Consider the following 21,720-nt stretch of genomic DNA (forward strand, 5'->3'; position numbering starts at 1 on the left):
TTTTTATGGGAGCCACCACCACTTGTACCTTACACTCTCTGATACGCCAGTTACAAACCACATTATTTCGTTTTTATTTGTGTGTATATATCAATAAGTCATTATGAAAAATAGTCATTAGCAATGGGAATCTTGGAACAAATTGTATTAGTTTTGGAGTATGCTCCGGTTTTTTGTGTTAAAAATCATGATGGTAGTGTTTCAAAATCACAGATCGATTGTTTCATATGTGGTAATGGTGAAACCGCGTTTTGATTACATCTTTACCGTGGTATAGTGGTAATGGACGCATTTTTTCGCTCAGTTGTCGATTACCATCCAGTGAAACAACTTCGCTAGGACAACAACCATGTATCGAAGACGGCATCTGCCGTTGGAATCTCGAGGATCAGCATCAGAAATACCAGCAGTCTTCTCTCAACCACTCTTGCTCTCAGCAGCAAAACAACATAAATTCCAAACCAATGTATCAAACATCCACACCTCACAAACGACACCAGAACAAGCCGAAAAAGTCGAAAAATCATCTCAACTTGGTCAAGAACTACCCTTACTACCACGCAATGCCTCAACCGTGACCGCATCTAATCTAGATCAACATGCCATCACTGATTTGGAACCAAAGGTTTTCATCCAATATGCCACCAACACTGGAACGGTTCCTCGACGAGTCGATATAGAACGACGTAGACGGCTTTTCGCTGCTCAGAACATAAAGGAATTGCTTGAAAAAGAGGGGATCAACAATACTACGTCTGCCAAGTCGACTAGTCAAGAACGGAATGCACCACAAACAACAGACGTGGAATTCCTACCTTTATACTGGTTTGACAATGTAGATTTTGATGAACGGACAACCACCGAATGGGCATATTCTGTTGACGTTGCTGTGGGCAAGGGCAAACCTGCAAGGGCTAAAGCGCAAGTTACGCCTGGAGTGTGGATTGATGTTAACGTTGTCGCGTATCATCCTACTTCTCAACGGTGGAGAGTTGTATGGAAGCATAATGATGTCGCGCTGTCGACTGTGTCGAGAGTTGGGGATGAGTGGGAGTGCTGGGTTCATCGGTAAGATGCGTTGAAGAATACGATTGGTCGCGTTTTGTTGTCTGACTTGTGAATTTATTTACTTAGTATTGATTTGATGTTTGAGAATGAGGATCCCTTTCGATTCGTACGAAGAGTCGCTGCTGCTCATCGTCTTCGCTTGGAGATTGCACAAAAGTTGGTAAGACCTGCATACTTCATTGTCATCTAAGATTCTAGAGCAAATTGTTTTGAAATAGCGCTACAACTTTTTCGTGGATTCCATGCCAACCAATGGTGCTCTAGAAATGACGGATGATCAAGTGGAACGCATCTTCAAATGGGCCATGGCAGGAATTAAACAACTCAGTGTCTTGTCGCCAAACTCGTCGCAAGTCTCTGCTTTGACTCGTGAACTCAAGTCGGACTATGCTCGTGCTATGAACCGTATGATATTTGATGACGAGGTACGTACTGGCAAAAAAAAATATAGCTTGTTGTATTTGGAATGGAACTGTAACTAATCTTAACTTCATACGACACAGATCGGTAAACCCAACAGTGCCCAAACATACCCATCCGTCGACTTGCCATCTGATATTGTTCGAGCTGAAATCATCCCAGTACCACTCACCGGCAAGATTGGTATTCAAGAATATGATTTCACGGCCCGACGTGATGAATTCGCATTCTCATCCTTCTTGACTAAACGAGAAGTGATAAAAGTATTGGCGCGTGTTCATACTGAATGTGAACGAGTTGCCAATGGGAACCTGTTTCAGACGGCTTTTGGAAAGACTGTTAAATTGGATGAGTTTGATGCTATTCAACAGCAGGCATCGACTACTACTTCTGCGATGCTGAAGGACAGGTTTGCAATTGCACTCCATTTGAAGTATATATTCCTCGAGAGTTGCTAATTTTTCCTTCGTCTTGCTAGTTGGATTAATACACTCAAGACGGTCATCAAGAATGGATTCAGAGATGTTGGGAAAGGGTGGTATAATATGCATGAAACCAACCCTGAAGTGTATCGTATCTCGAAGCTCAAGAAGTTCATGACTGTAAGTTATGCAAGACGCGAGGGACTTCCATTTTTTGCCACATTCTGAAAATTCTGAATTTGTTATTTTAGACGGTCAAATTCAACATGCAGGATGCAATCCGCACGCTAGTACTCAACTCGTTTAGCGAGTACATTAAACTTGTGACCTCAGTGGCATGCCAAAACATTCATGTAAACTCGACAAACGATATACGTATAGGAAAGTTGGCCTCTGCCGATGCACCTACTCGTCGACCTCTCTTCACAATCGAATTGCTCTTCCGAAACGGTAAACTTGTTTATAGTACGGATCCAAATACCTTTGAAACGGCCGTTCTTTTTGCCTTTGACAGAGCAACATCGGCAGTTGAGGGTTTGCCACAACTAGAACCACTAGTATTGGACCAGCTGTTTTGGCCCGCTAAACCACCACTCCAATCGCCACATCCTCGAGAACCCGAAGTCATTGCTCTTCGATCCAAACTGCAAAAGGCTTTGAGGGAAGGCCTTCGCCCATTAGACGAGTATCTACAGAAATTCGATAAACATCTAGCTCGAATGAATTTAGATCCAGCTAAATATGCTGTCGAGTATGAAGAAGCCGCTCGCTCTCTACCTGAAGTTGAAAAGGATGTGATTGATCATATGAAGGATTGGGAGCAGCTAGAACGTGATGTTCCTGCTCATACGAACCTTGGAATGTTTTGGGTTGGTTGTGACTCGATTCGAACTGCTATGCGCAAGGACTTAGCTAAAGTCGTATTGGATGTTTTGGCCAAGAGGACTGCTAAGCTGGCCCAGAGTGTTTGTGCTGCGGTATGCAGTAGTGCATCCATATTTGTTTGCACTGTTTTTTTCTGACCTCGAATTCGCATCTGTAGTTTTCTCAAGTCGAGAAAAAGCTTCGAGAAAAGCCTAGCAAAATTGAAGAAGTCGCGGAGCAACGTGAATATATGGCAACTGCCAATGATATTCTCCAAACCCAAACCGAACGCATTGCCGAAATGCTTAAAAACCATGAAGTGTTGGAAAGATTTAGACATGAATTGACTTCTGAAGACTCGAGGGTTCGTTGGCAAGCATATGGCTGGCCACGAAAGATTGAAGAGCTGCTACGTGAAGTAGAAACTAGTCTTCACGCAGATGAGCAAAACTTTGCTCGTAACTTGACTAGCGACCAGGAACTATTCAAGGAACGTATCAACAACCTCACTAGTATTGTCAATGACTTTGGTAAACACTCGGACGTATCCAAGGTCAATGAAATTGTTGCTGAAGTCAATAGGGTTGCAACTGAACTCAAGGAATGTCAGTCATTGGCTGCCTTGATTAACGGACGTGAACGACTCTTCAGTCTAGAACTGACTCGATATGATGATGTTGGTCAGCTTGCCAAGGACTTTGAACCGTATAAAGTATTATGGATTACCGCAGGCGATTGGGTTAAATGGAAAAATACCTGGCTTAAAGGACCATTTGAAGAACTCAACCCAGAAGACGTTGACAAGTCATTGACGAATGCATGGCGTAGCATGTTTAAATCCGTAAAACAATTTAAAAGTCAACCTGGTTGTTTGGCAGTTGCCACTCAACTCAAGGACGAAATGGATGCATTTAAACCCAATATTCCACTAATCCAGTCACTACGTAATCCTGGCATGCGTGATCGCCATTGGGAAGCACTCTCGAAAGAAATTGGTGTTGAAATCAATCCCACTGCCAAAAGTGTTACCTTGACTGACTTGTTGGCTATGAATATTGTCGAACGTATTGCTGATATATCCAAGATTTGTGATGTGGCTGGTAAAGAATATGCTATTGAAGCCACTTTGGATAAATTGGAGAATGATTGGAAGGGCATGCTGTTGGATATTATACCTTATCAAGATGGGTACTTGATGAAGGCGTCTGATGAAGTGCAGAGATTGTTGGATGACAATATTGTTATGATCCAGTGAGTGACATCCATACCATCCGTACACGAGTTTTTTTCCTGTTGGCTTCTCACATCTCCTGTTTTCAGGTCACTTGCATTTTCGCCATTCAAAAAGGCATTTGCTGAACGTATTGCTTCTTGGGAAAGCAAGCTCAAAACTGTCCAAGAAGTTTTGGAAGGTATTGTGTTGTGTTTAAGTCTCAGTGCTAGGGTTCACGATGACATAATCGCTCTATTCGTAGAATGGATGGCTTGCCAGAGACAATACTTGTATTTGTCTCCTGTTTTTAGTTCTGATGATATCGTTACTCAAGTAGGTGTGGTATAGTTTCTTGATACATGCGCCCTCTGAACCTTTCCGCTTTTGTTAGCTCCCTGTGGAATCGAAACGGTTCCAAACCATGGACAGAACATGGCGTCGTGTCATGACTCAAGCCAAGTCTCGACCCAATGTTATTGAATGCTGTGGTGATTCAAAGCTATTGGATAGCTTTAGGGAATGCAACAAGCTCTTGGAATTGGTCTCTAAAGGTCTCTCAGCGTACCTGGAAGGCAAAAGGTTGCTAGTGAAACATCAATGTTTGAGGGCCATGGATTTTTTTTGCTAACTTCACAATATGTAGAATTGGCTTCCCTCGATTCTTCTTCTTGTCCGATGACGAATTGTTACAGATTCTATCTCAGACCAAAGATCCAACTGCCGTACAACCCCATCTTCGTAAATGTTTCGAGAATGTTGCCAAACTCGAATTCCAACCTGATCGCAAAATCACTGCCATGTTCTCTGGTGAAGGAGAAAAGATTAAGGTCGTGGATCCCTTCTATCCTACTGGAAATGTAGAAGCGTGGTTGCTCAAAGTCGAGCAATCCATGCGTCAATCTGTCAAGAAGGTCATCATGGATGGTCTCTCTTGCTATCATCTAAAACAGCGCACAGAATGGGTGCTAGAATGGCCTGGCCAAGTAGTCTTGTCCGTGTCTCAAACTTATTGGACCAAGGAAGTCTCTGAAGCTCTCAAAGACGGAACAGCTGGTCTCAAAGTCTTGTACACTCGATTGTTAAATCAGTTGCAAGGTCTTGTTGGACTAGTACGCGGTGAATTACCATTCTTGCAGCGTCTAGTATTGGGAGACTTGATTGTTATCGATGTACATGCTCGTGATGTAGTACAGCGACTCATTGATGCTGGTGTAAGCTCTGAGAATGACTTTGAATGGGTCAGTCAGTTACGATACACTTGGGAGGAAGAAGACTTGAGAGTCCGTATTGTAAATGCCAACTTCAAGTATGGTTACGAGTATCTTGGTAATACTGGTCGTTTGGTTATTACACCCCTGACGGATAGGTCAGTGCATTAATCGTTGCGACATTTTTTTTGTTTCTCACCCTTTTGCTTCCTCGTAGATGTTACTTGACGCTAACTGGCGCAATGCATTTGGGCATGGGTGGTGCTCCAGCAGGACCAGCAGGAACAGGCAAGACCGAAACCGTAAAAGATTTGGCAAAGTCACTTGCCAAGCAATGTGTAGTATTCAATTGCTCTGATCAGTTGGACTACCTTGCCATGGCGAAATTCTTCAAGGGTCTTGCTGCTGCTGGTGCATGGGCCTGCTTTGATGAATTTAATCGTATTGATATTGAAGTGCTGTCTGTCATTGCACAGCAAATTATAACTATACAAAAGGCTGTTGCTGCTGGACTCACTTCCTTCATGTTTGAGGGAATTGATTTGCCACTTGATGCCTCCAATGCTATATTTATTACCATGAATCCTGGTTATGCGGGTAGAACTGAGTTGCCAGATAACTTGAAGGCTCTCTTCAGACCAGTGAGGTGTTTTTCTTCTTGAATTCGTCTTTTTTTTGCTCACCCTTTCTGCTTAGATGGCTATGATGATTCCCAATTACGGCATGATTGCTGAAATCTCCCTCTTCTCGTTTGGCTTCTCGAATGCCAAACTCCTGTCAGAAAAGATGGTGGCTACCTTTAAACTGTCTTCTGAGCAACTCTCTTCTCAAGATCATTATGATTTTGGTATGCGAGCTGTAAAAACTGTAATATCTAGTGCCGGTAATCTTAAACGATCACAGCCTGATGCTCCAGAGGACTTGCTATTACTTCGAGCACTCTGTGATTGTAACTTGCCGAAATTCTTGGCTGAAGATGTCCCAATGTTTGAGGGTATTATCTCAGACTTGTTCCCTGGAGTAGTACAACCCACCATTGATTACGGCGACCTGTTGGCATCCATCAACACTACATGTCAACAAATGAATCTTCAAGCACACCCCAACTTTGTAAAGAAATCTATTCAGCTCTACGAAACCACCATTGTCAGACACGGTCTCATGTTGGTTGGTCCTAGTGGTGGTGGTAAAACAAGCTGTCTTCGACTGTTAGCAAAATCTATCACAGCTTTGAATGGAAAACTGGCTCCTAATGGAACCATATTTGAGAAAGTGCGGGTTGATACGCTCAATCCAAAGTCTATTACTATGGGACAGCTGTATGGTGAATTCGATCAGCAGACTCATGAATGGACTGATGGTATACTCTCGTGTTTGATGCGTGAGGGTGTTGCTGAAGATACTCCAGACAAGAAATGGTATGTCTTTGATGGACCAGTCGATGCTGTTTGGATTGAGTCTATGAATACCTTGCTGGATGACAACAAGAAGGTAGTGATGACGCCCTCCGTAATATTTTTCGCGTCAGCCTCTGACAAACTTTATACTAGCTTTGCTTGTCGTCTGGTGAAATTATCAAGATGAGTGACACACAACGAATGATTTTCGAAGTGGGTGATTTGGCGTATGCTTCACCTGCCACTGTATCTCGTTGCGGTATGATATATATGGAGCCGAATGCACTTGGACTGGAGCCATTGATCCAGAGCTGGGTAAATAAGGTGTCTCGTGAACTGACTCCATCCTTGTCTGGAGGATTCAGTGCTTCCATCATGCCACTGTTTGAGTATTATCTAGAAAACTCGCTACAGTTTATGCGAAAAAACCAAAAGGAGATAGTCCCCACCATGAATGGTAACTTGGCACAAAGTCTGATGCGATTGATGTCGGCTCTAGTTGCTCCATATATGCAAAAGGCTGACGATCAAGCCAATGCTCAATCTGGTGGTGCACCAGAACAACTGGCTGATTTGCCCGATGTCATTGAGCCACTCTTTATTTTCTCTCTAATTTGGTCTGTTGGATGCACTGGTGACTCTGAAGCACGTCGTAAATTTGATGGCTGGCTGAGAACCGCCATGCAAGGACGGCCACCAAGAATTCCATTCCCTATGAGTGGACTTGTATATGACTATGCCTTTAATCGAGAACGTAAATTATGGATTAATTGGATGGAAAGTATGGCTCCTCCCGGTGAATCCAGTACAAAGAGTATGGAAATGATTGTTCCTACTATCGATACTGTCCGAAACTCCTTCTTGATTGATTTACTTCTCAAGTCGGGATCCCATGTCTTGTCTGTTGGCGCTACTGGTACTGGTAAATCCATAACGACTCAGCAGAACTTGATGAAGAATGATGAGACTATAGTACCCATAATCCTAAACTTCTCGGCTCGTACAGGAGCAAACCAGACGCAAGATCTCTTAGATTCCAAGATGGAGAAGCGTCGTAAAGGTGTATATGGGCCTCCTGTTGGCAAGAAGTTTTTTATATTTGTAGATGACTTGAATATGCCTGCACTGGATATTTGTGGAGCTCAACCTGCCGTCGAATTGCTCCGACAATGGTTGTGCCATGGTGGTTGGTTTGATCGTGCCAATGTCGGCAAGTTTATGGAGATCGTGGACATTACTCTAGTGGGTGCTATGGGTCCTCCTGGTGGTGGTAGAAACCCCGTTACCTCGCGATTTACTCGCCACTTTAATACTTTGGCGTTTATTGAAATGGACGACCAGTCACTCCATCGTATCTTTAGTACCATTTTAGGCACCTTCCTCACCAAATTCACGGCCGCTATCGCTAGCAAGAATGACGCAATCGTCAATGCTTCGATACATATATATAACACAATAAGAGCTGAGCTGCTCCCTACACCAGCCAAGTCGCACTATACCTTCAACTTGAGAGATCTGTCTAAAGTCGTTCAAGGCTTGTTATCTGCAGATCCCAAGACCGTGCAAGAAGACAAGGATATTGTACGTATATGGGTGCATGAACTACAACGTGTCTTCCAGGATCGATTGGTAGATAACAAAGACAAGGGCTGGTTTTCTCAACTGATCAAGGTATGGAATGAATGAGTTAGTGCCAGAAAAGCTAGTATGAACAGAGAAAATGACATTGGCTGTCAATCATTAGGACACGATGTCTACAAAAGTTGGCATGTCGTGGTCTGACGTGGTTACTGTTGAGCCATTATTGTATGGAGACTTTTTAACTGCACCCACAGGTCAACCACGCCCATATGTCGAGATCAAGGAATTACGTACTCTTGCCAAGAGTGTTGAAGAGTATATGGATGACTATAATTCCACGTCAACATCACCTGTTAAGCTGGTCATGTTCTTGGACGCTATCGAACATGTATCTCGTATTTGCAGAATCATTCGTCAGCCTGGTGGCCATGCTTTGCTTTTGGGAGTTGGGGGTAGTGGAAGACAGTCCTTGTCGCGATTGGCTGCATTTATGGAAGATTATGAGCTCTTCCAGATTGAGGTGGGTTGATTCATTGATCGTGTCAATAGTGGAACGTCGGCTGATTTTTTTTTGGTAAGAACACAAAATCTTATGGCTTGACTGAATGGCGAGAGGACTTGAAAAGAGTTCTTCTCGGTTCAGGTGTAGAAGAAAGACGAATCGTATTTGTGGTTTGTGATACTCAAATCTTCTCAGAGTCCTGTGTTGAGGACATCAACAGTATTCTCAATGCTGCCGACGTACCAAATATTTATAATAACGAAGACAATGACCGAATCTTAAACGCCATGAGATCTGTGGCAGTTGATGCTGGTATTGTCCCAACTCGAGAGAATATGTTTGCTTTATTCATCGGTCGGGTCAAGCAAAACCTCCATCTTATTGTTTGCATGTCACCTTTGGGAGATGCATTCAGAAATCGTCTAAGAATGTTCCCTTCGCTTGTGAATTGTTGTACCATTGATTGGTTTTCAACGTGGCCTGAAGAAGCTTTGCAGTCTGTAGCTGCCAATTCACTTGCAGGTGGGTTAATAGTTCTCAGATTTTTGTGTTTTGGATATTTACTTTTTCTTCGTGTTTTCAGAGGTACCAAATCTCGGATCGGAAAAGGTGACAGAGGGTATTGTCAAGCTCTGTGTCGTCATGCACGAATCAGTCCAGGCCAAATGCATTCAATATCGCAGTGAGCTTGGCCGATTCAACTATGTCACTCCGAAATCATACCTGGAGCTGTTGGGTCTCTACAAGAGCTTGCTGGACAAGAAACGTAACGAATTATTAGGTTTACGAAAGAGAACCGCAACAGGTCTAGAGAAATTGTTAGCTGCTACCAAAGAAGTCGAGGTGCTTCAACTCGAATTAGAAGCCATGCAGCCCATGTTGATACAGACTTCTAAAGATACCGAAGAAGCCATGCAGCAGATTGCCATAGATAAAGTCAAGGCTGAAGAGATTCGTGAAGTCGTTTCTCGTGAAGAATTACAGGCTACCCGTAAAGCTGAAGAGACTAAAGGTATCGCCGATGATGCTAAACGTGATTTAGATGAAGCTCTGCCTGCTTTGGATGCTGCTATGGACTCCCTCAATAACTTGTCCAAGAATGACATTATTGAAGTTCGTAGTATGCAACGTCCTCCAGAAGGTGTCAAGCTTGTCATTGAAGGTATGCTGGCAATTTTAGAGCTACAGCTGTGATTTTTCGCTCATTCGTCCCTCCTTTTAGCTGTGTGTATCTTGAAGGGAGTCAAACCAAAGAAGGTGAAATTTCCCGTTTGGAGTTTGTTCCCATCGAAACCCATTCATCTTTTATTGTAACAGATCGATGGTGACAAGCCAGGCAAGAAAGTGGATGATTACTGGGAAGTTGGTAAAGCCTTGTTGGCTGAACCTCAAAAGTTCTTGGAATCTCTCGTCAACTTTGACAAGGACAACATTGGAGAAGCCGTCATACAAAAGATCAAACCATATATTGACAGTGAGGAATTCCAAGTCGAGGTCATTGCTCGTGTCTCAAGAGCCGCCACTTCGATTTGTCAATGGGTACGAGCGATGGAGAAATACTATTGGGTTTCTAGATCTGTAGCACCTAAACGGGCTCGTCTCCAAGAAGCTCAAGAGTCACTAGATGTTACACTAAAAGCTTTGGCTGAACTCAAAAGAACTCTGCGTGAAGCGGATGTTAGCATAAAGGAGGTGCGTTGCACGATTCAATGTGTTTTTTTTTTTTTTGCTTCTGTCTGATCATTTCACGATTTCCAACAGATGGAGAAGAAATTCGCCGAGTCAGTCGCCAAGAAGGAGGAACTGTCTCGAAAAGTGGAGGAATGTAACATAAAACTGAGTCGTGCTGGCAAGCTCATTTCTGGATTAGGCGGAGAACGTCTGAGATGGGCTCAAGCTGTCGAGGCCTTTGACGAAAGTATTACGAATGTAGTAGGAGATGTTTTGCTCTCTGCTGCTGCCGTAGCATATCTTGGCCCCTTCACGAGCGAATATCGTGCAGCTTTGATGAAGCATTGGGTGGAATTCTTGTCTACTTCACACATTCCGCACTCGGATAATGTGTCGTTCTGGAACACTTTGGGTGAACAAGTCAAGGTATTCTTGTAACTTTACCGCTCCATTTTGCCATTCGATTTCTGACTCCTTTTTCTAAAGCTCCGAGAATGGCAGTTGAATGGTCTCCCCAAAGACAATTACTCTCGTGATAATGGTCTGATTGTTCAGTATTCACGACGATGGCCTCTGTTGATTGATCCTCAAGGACAATCTAACCGATGGATTCGAAACAAGGAGAAAGACAATGCACTGGACGTTATAAAGTTGACCGACCGTGACTTTGTACGAACACTTGAGAATGCCGTTCGTTTCGGAAAACCAGTTTTGTTGGAAAACGTTGGAGAAAAGCTTGATCCAGCATTAGAACCAATTTTGCTGAAACAGACCTTCCGTCAAGGTGGACAAACCGTCATCAAAGTTGGAGATAGTGTGCTGCCATATCACGATGACTTTAGATTCTACATCACCACAAAGTTACCAAACCCACATTACTCTCCTGAAACATCGGCCATTGTAACTCTAGTTAACTTTACATTAGCACCCAGTGGCCTAGAAGATCAGCTGCTTGCTCTCGTAGTTGCCAATGAACGGCCTGACTTGGAAGAAGCTAAGAACGAGCTAGTCATGAATAATGCTTCTATGAGAAAGGAACTGAAGGACATTGAAGACAAGATATTGTACTTGCTGTCGTCAGTACAAGGCAGTCCTGTAGATGATGAGCGTCTGATTGACACTCTCGCTGCTTCTAAAGAGACTTCAGAAGAAATCCAGAGTAAAGTAATAATTGCGGAACAAACCGAAAAGGATATTGATAACACTCGTATGAAGTATCAACCTGTCGCTATCAGGACTCGTATATTGTTCTTCGCCATCACAGAATTGACTGGTGTCGATCCTATGTATCAGTATTCTTTGGGTTGGTTTATGAATCTCTTCACTACTGCTATAGCTCACTCTGAAAAGGCTGAAGATGTTGGTCAACGGGTGGTGAATATTAATGAATACTTTACTTTCTCGCTCTTTTCGAACGTCTGCCGTTCTCTGGTAAGTCACCGCATTAGTAGAAGTGAATGTTCACTAGCTCACAATCATCACACAATACAGTTTGAAAGACACAAACTCATGTTCTCATTCTTGTTGAGCATCCGAATCTTGATGAATGACAATATGATTGATTTGGAAGAATGGAGGTTCCTACTAGCGGGTGGATCAGTAGTTGAATCAAAGATTAACAACCCTGTATCTGACTGGCTCTCTTCAAGTGCATGGACTCAAGTACTCATGTTGAGTGCTTTACCCAACTTTGCAGGAATCGAGACGTCGTTTATATCAGATGCCGATACATACCAAGTAATCTTTGACTCTTCATCACCTCATCGTGAAGTGTTGCCTCAACCATGGCATTCCAAGTTGAATGGATTCCAAAAGTTGTTGGTATTGCGATGCTTACGTCCAGATCGTGTCACGTCTGGAATACAAGACTTTGTTGCTGCCGAGTTAGGAGAACGATTTATTGAACCACAGACGTCGGATGTAGCTGCCTTGTTCAAAGAGTCTAATGCTTTGACGCCATTGATCTTTGTCTTGTCCCCTGGAGCGGATCCTGCCAGTGCATTGTATAAGTTTGCTGAGGATCAGCGCTTTTCAAAGAAACTATCAGCTGTGTCTCTTGGTCAAGGTCAAGGTCCTCGTGCTGAGGTTTTGATTCGGTGAGCTTTGCTATTGATTTCACCCACACGTTTTTGCCAGATACTGAAACCTTCAATCCGAATAGGGAGGCTGCGGAAAGAGGTTTGTGGGTACTCTTGCAGAACTGTCATCTGGCCCCAAGTTGGATGCCTAGTCTCGATCGTCTTGTCGACGGTCTTGGTCAAGGAAACGTTCATCGAGACTTTAGATTATGGTAATTGAAGAGTACTTCGGGCTATCAATATTCTTAAAATCTGACACTACAATCTCAACTCCTTTTTTTTAGGCTAACTTCTATGCCCTCTGCACGTTTCCCCGTTTCTATTTTGCAAAATGGTTTGAAGATGTCGCAAGAGCCGTAAGTGTTGTGTTTTTGCGATGTTAATTCGGATGAAGATTGCATAATAAGTATTCTGCTTGTTTGGTACAGTCCTAAAGGCATCAAGGCTAATCTGATGAGAGCATACTCTTCCTTCTCGGACGATATCCTCTCTGGCTGCGAGAAACCCAAAGAATGGAAGAAGCTCCTGTTTGCTCTATGTTTCTTCCACGCTGTTGTGCAAGAGCGACGTAAATTTGGCCCGTTGGGTTGGAATATTCCGTAAGTGCATGGATTTCTTTGTACTTCGATACAGCCTTTTTTGCTCACATGCCTATGCTCATCCTTCAGATACGAGGTAAAAAAAAAACGAACAAACCACGATGAAGTGTCTTTTCTGACATTTAATTGTAGTTCACTGATGGTGATTGTCGAATCTGTACTCGTCAACTCAAGATTTTCTTGGAAGAATACCGCGAAGTGCCATTCAAAGTCCTGAAATACACTGTAGCTGAAATCAATTGTAAGCCATTTTCCCACACATTCTTTGAATTTTCACTGACGGTTTCTCTTTAGATGGAGGACGTGTAACTGATGATTGGGATCGTCGTTTAATCTTGAATATTCTGGACGGTAAAGCTTCATAATGAATGTTTAACTCGAATTCAACCTAACATTGATTTGCACTAGATTTCTACAATTTGAACGTGCTGGAGGATGGACACAAATTCAGCTCGTCTGAAGTCTACATCTCGATCCCGGCAACCAACTATGCAGCATACCGAGACTACATCAAACAGTTACCCATCGATGAGTCTACAGAGATTTTTGCCATGCACGACAATGCCAATATTACCTTCGCTCAAAAGGAGACCTTCACATTGTTTGAGACTCTAGTTGCCTTGATGCCAAAGAGCAGTTCGAGTTCGTCGGGCAAGACTCGGGAACAATTCTTGATGGAGCTGGCTACATCTATTCAAACCAAGATTCCGCAACCATTTAATGTGGATGAGATTTTGAAAAAGTATCCTACCGAGTAAGTTTTACATCTGGTTATGGATTTTCAGAGTGTCACATTTAAGTATTTTGTCTCATTGCCAAACAGCTACAAGGAGAGCATGTCAACCGTGCTCGTTCAGGAACTCATCCGATACAATCGTCTACTTGTCGCACTCCACTCATCTTTGGTGGATGTCCGTAAAGCACTGGTGGGGTTGGTAGTCATGAGTGAGGCACTTGAAGCGGTATGCAACAGTCTGTATGTAAACCAAGTGCCATCCATGTGGGCAGCTAAAGCCTATCCATCTTTGAAACCTCTGACTGGTTGGGTGTCGGATCTGATGGCTCGTTGCGAGTTTTTACAGAAGTGGATTGATCAAGGACAGCCTGCTGTATTCTGGCTTTCCGGAATCTTCTTCCCTCAGGCATTGCTATCTGGGGTGTTGCAGAATTATGCTCGAAAGGTATGTCTGAACGACCAGTCCTTGTGAAATTTATCGATATTCCGATATCCTTTTTCTTCGTCATCCTAACACCTGACTTGTATCATTAGTACAATATCGCCATTGATCAACTCAGTTTCGAATTCAAAGTTTTGGACGGTCGTTGGGAAGATTTGCCATCGAAACCATCTGACGGCTGCTATCTTCGAGGCCTGCATCTGGAAGGAGCAAGATGGGATTCTCAGCGACGTCTGCTAACTGAATCTAGAGCCAAGGAACTATATACAGAGTTCCCACCTATATGGTTGGTTCCTAAACCAAATCGCAAGAAACCTGAGAGTGGATATTATGAATGCCCAGGTATGAAGCAACTGCGAGACAGCGTTTTGCCGTTTGAACAATAATAACGTTTTTCTTTTCGTAGTATACAAGACACTGACTCGAGCTGGAACTCTATCCACAACGGGACACAGTACTAACTTTGTATTTTCAATCGAGGTGCCATCCGATCTACCTCAGTCTCATTGGGTTAAACGCGGTGTTGCCCTGGTTTTGTCTCTGGCTGTATAAAAGCATATTTGTATATACAAATGAGATGAGTACATATAGACGGGGAAGATGGGATGATTGTGTTTATATATATCTTCAATAAGAAACAAATTTAAAGTTACAAACTACTACTATGAGCGATAATTGCTTGGCATTTGTGCAACTTCAGTCCAATGTGTCTTAAACTAGTTATTTCCGGCAGCTCATCGCCCATTTGGTCGTCCAGCTCATCTGCTAGCCTTTCTGCAACGTTCAGTCTATCTGTCCGATTGCGCAACTGAACCTAGTTTAAAAACTGACATTTAGATCGAAGGCTAAAAAAAACCTAAATCAGACCAAGTCATCTTACTTCAAAGTTTTCGAGTGTCTCGCCGGACCCAGTCTCATACAGCTTCCTAGGTCGAATTCCAGGCAACGCACTTTAAAGGCTCCATGCTTGTACGCCAACTCAATCTGATCCGAAGAAAACCTCGCATTCAGGTCTTCCTCTGCAGACAACAACCAACCTGGATATCCGGTTGTTGTGGTATACTTGGTATAACGTTCTCGCCAACAGATGCGACTGATGATGGAGTCGCAACGTTGTTGTGGATGTGGAGTTGGTGTTGAAGACCGGTACGTGGTTGCGACCACTGTCTTTGTGGATGCGGAGATTCGGTTCGTTCTGGTGACCCTTGTCGTTGCAGGAGGTGGTGCTGAGATAGTGGAGTCTGTAGAAGAATTCTGCCAGTCGAAACTGCTGAACTGGGTGGAAGTACTGTCACTTTTGGGCAAGTTGAATGTCGCACTGAAGGCACCGAAACAACTCGCTGGTTGGCTTCCCGGCGACGAAGAGTTCAACGTCAAAATCTTGGGAGAAGTGACTCCATTTGGTCCAATATTTTAGAATTCCTATTGAAGCATCGGCTTTGCATGTGTATCGATCGGCCCTGGCTGGTTGTCCGGGAAACTTTGATAAATTGGCAGTATAACAGCAGTGTCTTCAAAGTGTTGGGTCTACCGAAATTTATCCGAGGCATGGATTTCGACTGGAGTCCCTGCTTTATGGTCTTGCAAGGGCATACTGGTGCTGTCAATGGTGTCGCCTATCAACCGGATACGCTGGATGTTCCGGGCAAGATCATGGCCACGGTGTGGTCGGATCGTTCGATTCGGCTGTGGGATGTCCAGTTAGACCTGACTGGACATCCCAAAATCGCACAGTTTTGTCACCATATCCAGATGCGATGGTCTTGCCATCAGGAGAAAATACGACGGAAGTGACTCATCTAAATTGCCACTCGCCGTTGCCATGAGCGTCCCATCACAGCCTCTCGATGCTCCAAAATCAAAAGGCACGGTCCCTAGTCTACAAAGGCGACCCGTGGCATTTCAACCCGGTTTTGTACATCATAGTAGTAATGCTTGCATAGCCGGCTTTCTTGTGGGCAACCCGCAAGGGCAGAGAATTCGTCTCCATGGCAGTATGATAAACCTGAATAAGGCGACCGGCATCTTTCAACAATTCCAACCTCCAGAGGGTCCCGACGTTGCTAAGACAGAACTAGTCAGAGAAGAGCTCACCAGGTCTTTCCATAGTAAAAGGCATCCTACTAACAGGTGGAGCGGGCCTCACCACTCTCAATGGATTGCCATTTGATGTTTCGATTTGGGTGATTGATGTACTTGGTTTCAGCGGCGTTTTGCATTCTGCATCCATATATACATACAATTGATGGTCTTCGATGCCATCCAATGACTTCTTGAAGCGTTTATGATTGATGAGATATTCGCACAGGCCATCAATGTTCTTGACTGTCGTTACATCCACTTCAGTTGCACGTCCCAGCTTGTCAAGCGAGGCCAATGAGTCGTCAGCGTCTTCGGCACCTCGCTTAAAGAGCTGTATCCAGAGCACTAAAGTGTCGCTCATATTTATTTCGTTGATCAACCGTTCACATTGATTGTTGGATGGTTTTTGAGCCTTTGTGATGAGGAGTCAGAGACCAGGACTGCGACGAATACGCTGTATACTATCAGATTGAAGCCAACATTCCTCTCGAAGCTGATGCCACAATTGACGAACAAAAAGCTCGAGGGAAAGCTTTCTGGATTATTTGGGGTCACATCGGCACATTAACAAGCACTTTGAGACCTCTTCCAGCTCTTTCTTGTGCATTTTTTTGCCATAATTCAATCATGCTTTTTACTTACCTGTCATAGACGTGTTCTCCCTCGTCATCATTGTTCTTGTTGGTTGGCAACGAATTAGTCGAGAAGGATGGGACGACTACATCTTTTTCGTTCAGACAAACAGGAAACACGTCTACTTTGCTTGCCAACGCGATACAAGGCTTTTGACAGCTCTTTCGTCCTTTACAACTTTGGTTCTAGCATTCTTCCGCCTAATCTTGCCTGAGTTACAAAACATCCAAAACCAAAAGTCTTTGTTGGAGTTTGCATCCCAGCTCAACAAGTATCGAGGTACGTATTTTGCAGTAGATGTGTCATAGAAGATCAAGCTCCCGTTCTTTTTTAATAGCGATTGGTAGAAACTTCACTGACTAATTCCCCACACGGTTTTTAGCATTCGCAGCAATCAACCACTATACCAACTCGTCGCACTATGGAGTTCTTTTGGCAGGCCAACTTTTCAGGCTGGATGTTCTACATCCTACACATAATCCAAGTGGTACTGTACTATTACTCGATGATCTGCATCATTGTCACTCACAAACATGTGTTTTCAGTCCCTTGCTAACTCGTCCTTTGAACTCCAATTCTCGTAGATCTTTGGAGTCATGATCGCTTCTATAGCTTACAACCAGGGCTACTACAACAATGGCACAATCATGTATTGCTTACTGTACTTTCAAGTCAATCAGGTACAAGCTAATGCCATGTCTGCAACTCGAAACTTGGATCTCAATCGAAATCAATTCTAGGGATACCCATCTGTCCTGCCCTGTGATTTCGTCTCTGGAGTGGGCGCTGTTGACTGCGTCCTAGCTTTTATATTTGCGTTACTCCATTGCCTTACAACTACCCGCGGCGAAACTGGTCGTCATTGGTGCATCATTTTCACATTTGCCTTCTTAGCACGTACGTAAAAACCAAACGTTTGCCAAACACTCATAATGGCCGAATTTGCTCACATCAGCGTTTCACCAACACTATCCAGTCCTTTTGGCAGTCTTCAATGGGGGCGCCGCAATTCTAGTGACAGGCGGCTACAATTCATTGTGTGGATCAACGACATTGAGCTGTGCTGATGCACTTGGAGCACTTGGAAAATCCAGAACGTCGTGGTTGGCACTAATCGCGTCTTGTGTAGGTGATTTTTTCTGAGCAACGAGCTCTGACATTTTTGTGAGATTTTAACGAGACTTTCGTCATCTAGTGGGCATCTGCCATATTATGGGTACGAGTCAGTTAATGATGTCATTCTCTTCGAAGTCATACCATCATCGTACTCTCGTTAACCTCAACTTTACATTTCCTAGCTCCTGTACGCTGTCGTTGAATTCTACAACTTCCACATGAAAAGACACGAGTCTGAAGAAGGCTATGAGCCTCATCACGGGAGTCACCCTATGATGATGGAATCGGAAATGATGGCAGAAGAGATGGAACATGCGCATGGAAAGGAATAGGTCGGTTTCCGTCATTGATTTGCCAGTAGACACGAGTTACAGAAACGTTGAACTATTGTGACTTCCGACACAAACGCTCTTGACTCTCGATATCTGCACCTCTTAATATTTTTTAATTCAAGTATTATACTCCATTGTATTATCGTAATCAGATTGCAATTCACAATTAATGTCACAATTTCGTGCTCTCGAACTGTTTCAATTGGTCAATTGTCAAAGGGTATTTGTTCCTCTGTCTCGTTTGAACGCAACAAGATGTCGATATACAACGAAACAATAAGAATGGCAGCTGAAAAAGTATTCGGCGAGAACGTCAGCGTAGCTGCCAACCGTAAACGATCCGCTCAAAGAATAAGTAAGATCACAAGCTTTCAGTTTAACATTGTTTCATCAACCCACCAGGGCTGAATGAACATGGATCGGCAAAATATCATTACGGAACAGCCATCAAATGCCCTTCGCCCTACTGATCTATCCAATCCATGTTGTTTTTAGGGCCGAAAATCCTGTCATCATTGCCACTCCAAGTGTTTTTGTATTCCAGCAAATACTTGTATGTGGTGTGGACGGGAGCGATGATTTCTGTTCTAGTTATCAAGGTATGCGTACATTTGGGTATGAGAGTCTGGCATGGTGGTTTGAAAGATTGTTTTCAACTCCACGAACTTGTAACGATGAAAAGTCGTGACTCAGAGACATGCACTTAGCACAACCACTTTAATTGCATCTTTTAATCATCCAAAACTGAATTAAAATTTCAACCACTAATTCCAATCCATCACAATAGTCACTAGCCGACTCATCACCTTCAACACCAAACCTATTCATGTACACGCTCTTTGCTGGGTTTATGCTGCTAGAGCCATTGCGAATCTTTATGGGATACACGGGGAATCTACGAGAACAAGTGGGCGAGCTCGCCATATGCGTCATACTGGGAATACTGCAGATCGTGATTTGCGTCTACTTTGTTAATCTGCAGCAGCTGGCTGGAAGTAGTCCATTACCATGGGAGTTTGGTATTAATATAGGTAATAGCGCGGGTTTGTTTGTCTTGCTGTTGATTTGAACTAACAACTTTCATCACGTTCAGCCTACATAATATGGCTAGTGCCTCAAATCTTTCTAGCAGTGCTTGCTGGAAACAGATTCATTCAGGCACAGAATCAAGCCTTCCTGCTATCGCTCGATGAGCATACGGGCCTACTTACTTCAACCCCCACAATACCACCACCAAACAAGAAAGCCTTACTGTGAAACTTCTTTTATCTATAATATATGTACAGGACGCTTCTCTCTTCGTTTCTACACTCTAAGTAATATGTACTTTATGAGCAGGTCCAGATTTTCACTGTTTGATCAACACCACCTGTAGCCACTAGATGTTGATCAGGATTCACGTCGATGCATGTCACGAAATGTGGATGGGCATCTATCGTTTTCGAGTTTCGTCCTGTTCTTAAATCCCATATTCTCATGGTTTTATCATCAGATACTGATATGAGGTGTTTTCCAGCTGGATGTGTTGTGACTCCTCGGACCCAATTGTCATGACCATTCTATGACACAAAAAAGGAGTAAGGTCGACTGTCGGGCTTGAGTGAAAACAACAAAGGCTTTTTTTGGTCTCTACCAGGGTGTGTATACACTGGCCTGTGGCAACGTCCCAAATTCTAATCGACTTGTCTCGTGAACCTGATACTACATATTGTCCTTCTACAGGCTGTTCTCTTGTCTTGGTTCCCTTAAACATAATTTGAGGTTAAGAAAGGTGAAAAAAAAGACGAAATTGTTCTTCTTCAGTGCGTGCGCTCACCTCACCACCAACCAGTTCCTTGACAGCAGGATAAGCGATCACAGGTATAAATGTTACGTCTTCTACAACATGATCATGTCCACGAAGCTCTGCCTTGCATTCACCAGTCGACACGTCCCATACTCGAACAGTCTGATCGGCAAGAAAACAGCCGAGTCAGTGCGCCACATTGATTCATGAAAAATCGAGCATATTAATCTACACACCTGATCGGTAGAGCAACTCACCAACAGCTTCCCATCTAGAGACGGTCTGACGACTCGAACCCAATCTAAGTGGCCAGACAAGGTCTTGACACAAAAGCCAGTGACTGTTTCCCATATCTTGATTGTCTTGTCTCGAGAAGCAGAGACAATCAGGTCTCCTGTTATCGTGAATGCTACAGACGAGACACTGTGATCATGGCCATGTAGTGTTTTTATACACTTGTAGTCCGAATTGGCATCCCATAGCTTTATCGACAGGTCTGCCGAGCACGTCACTTGTACGCGATAGATGTTAAAAATCTCAATCATTGATAATCCATAGAGTAATAAAACTACGTGTTGAGCATACCTAGATGGTTTCCTTTAGCGTCAAAGCACAAGTCATGGACAGCTTTAGTATGTCCCTTGAGCGTTCTCTCGAATTCACCAGACTCAAAATCCCACATCTTGACAGTCGCATCCTCCGAAGCTGAACCGACAATGGTGAACACAGGATGAAAGGCAATACGTGTTATGGGAGATCTGTGGCCAGTGAGAGCCAACTTTTCAGGAGCTCTAGGCAACCATTCGTTGCTTCCAGAAGCTTTCCGTATTGGACCAGATGCAACTTCTTCTTGTAGTTGTTGGATCTTTGTCTCTAGGTCCAGGATCTGTGTGTAGAGGGGTGTTGGTCAAATGTCTCCACTATGTATGTTGATCTTGAGCAAACACGCCTTCTTTTGTAGACGAATAACAGACGTCCATTTCTTTTCCAGCATTCCCGAATATTTTTGTTTGCCATCAGGTATGAAGTCATCTAGACCAGCATCCTGTTTCAGAGCTTGGAAGGAGGATGATAGGCCAGACGAATTCAGGTAATCGAGAATAGCGTATCGCCTAGTTTGAGAGTACAATGCTAGTTTTGATGATTTTATGCATGCTACTATGATGGCACTTACAGTTCCTCTTGCTGCTTATTCGTCAAATTCGACATTCTCCGATTTGGTTAGAAGTGGTGATTTTGCGATTCGAAGGTCGAAACAGTGAAGGTCGGGTTGACTGGGATTTAATCATGTACATGACGCGTAAGAATATCAAAAAACGACATTTCTTTAGCGAACGTGATGATGGAATGATGCATCACCCTCGTCGTCGACTGCGAAAAACAGCTTACTAGCATCTAAAGGAGCATCACGTAACTTGCAAGTATGGCAACCGTCTCGACGCGTTTATGGATACATTACGTGCAGATTCGCCCTCTTACAAGCACTGTTTACTAACGCATCGCCGTAGATACAACCTCCGCAAAGCACAACATGGTCTTGAGGTACACAGCGAGCCGTTACACCCTACAA

The 21,720-nt window shown here is 43.6% G+C and overlaps 3 protein-coding genes across 3 annotated transcripts; 2 read left to right on the forward strand and 1 right to left on the reverse strand.

Moving 5' to 3' along the window:
- Positions 1-349: 349 nt before the first annotated feature.
- SmJEL517_g01360 (uncharacterized protein) lies at positions 350-14,753 on the forward strand (the record flags this gene model as incomplete). Its single annotated transcript, XM_031167288.1, has 31 exons — positions 350-1,068; positions 1,135-1,228; positions 1,287-1,493; positions 1,572-1,897; positions 1,967-2,090; positions 2,162-2,887; positions 2,953-4,025; positions 4,095-4,320; positions 4,379-4,566; positions 4,631-5,353; positions 5,413-5,836; positions 5,892-6,686; positions 6,746-8,263; positions 8,337-8,693; positions 8,753-9,197; positions 9,259-9,837; positions 9,898-9,932; positions 9,993-10,367; positions 10,437-10,772; positions 10,833-11,777; positions 11,838-12,442; positions 12,508-12,636; positions 12,709-12,780; positions 12,853-13,023; positions 13,093-13,099; positions 13,156-13,264; positions 13,318-13,374; positions 13,432-13,777; positions 13,847-14,204; positions 14,294-14,543; positions 14,608-14,753. 31 exons carry the CDS (start codon positions 350-352, stop codon positions 14,751-14,753), a joined length of 12,465 nt encoding a protein of 4,154 aa, XP_031026883.1.
- Positions 14,754-18,646: 3,893 nt separating this feature from the next.
- Positions 18,647-19,621, forward strand: SmJEL517_g01361 (uncharacterized protein; the record flags this gene model as incomplete). Its single annotated transcript, XM_031167289.1, has 4 exons — positions 18,647-18,719; positions 18,860-18,963; positions 19,152-19,395; positions 19,458-19,621. The coding sequence occupies 4 exons, from the start codon at positions 18,647-18,649 to the stop codon at positions 19,619-19,621; spliced, it is 585 nt and encodes a 194-aa protein (XP_031026882.1).
- Positions 19,622-19,692: 71 nt separating this feature from the next.
- Positions 19,693-21,359, reverse strand: SmJEL517_g01362 (uncharacterized protein; the record flags this gene model as incomplete). The annotated part of the gene is made up of 7 exons (XM_031167290.1): positions 19,693-19,923; positions 19,998-20,108; positions 20,181-20,312; positions 20,408-20,661; positions 20,736-21,036; positions 21,121-21,262; positions 21,325-21,359. 7 exons carry the CDS (start codon positions 21,357-21,359, stop codon positions 19,693-19,695), a joined length of 1,206 nt encoding a protein of 401 aa, XP_031026885.1.
- Positions 21,360-21,720: the final 361 nt, after the last annotated feature.

The sequence above is a fragment of the Synchytrium microbalum genome (genome assembly GCF_006535985.1).
Source record: "Synchytrium microbalum strain JEL517 chromosome Unknown SmJEL517_scf0004, whole genome shotgun sequence".
Lineage (NCBI taxonomy): Eukaryota > Fungi > Chytridiomycota > Chytridiomycetes > Synchytriales > Synchytriaceae > Synchytrium > Synchytrium microbalum.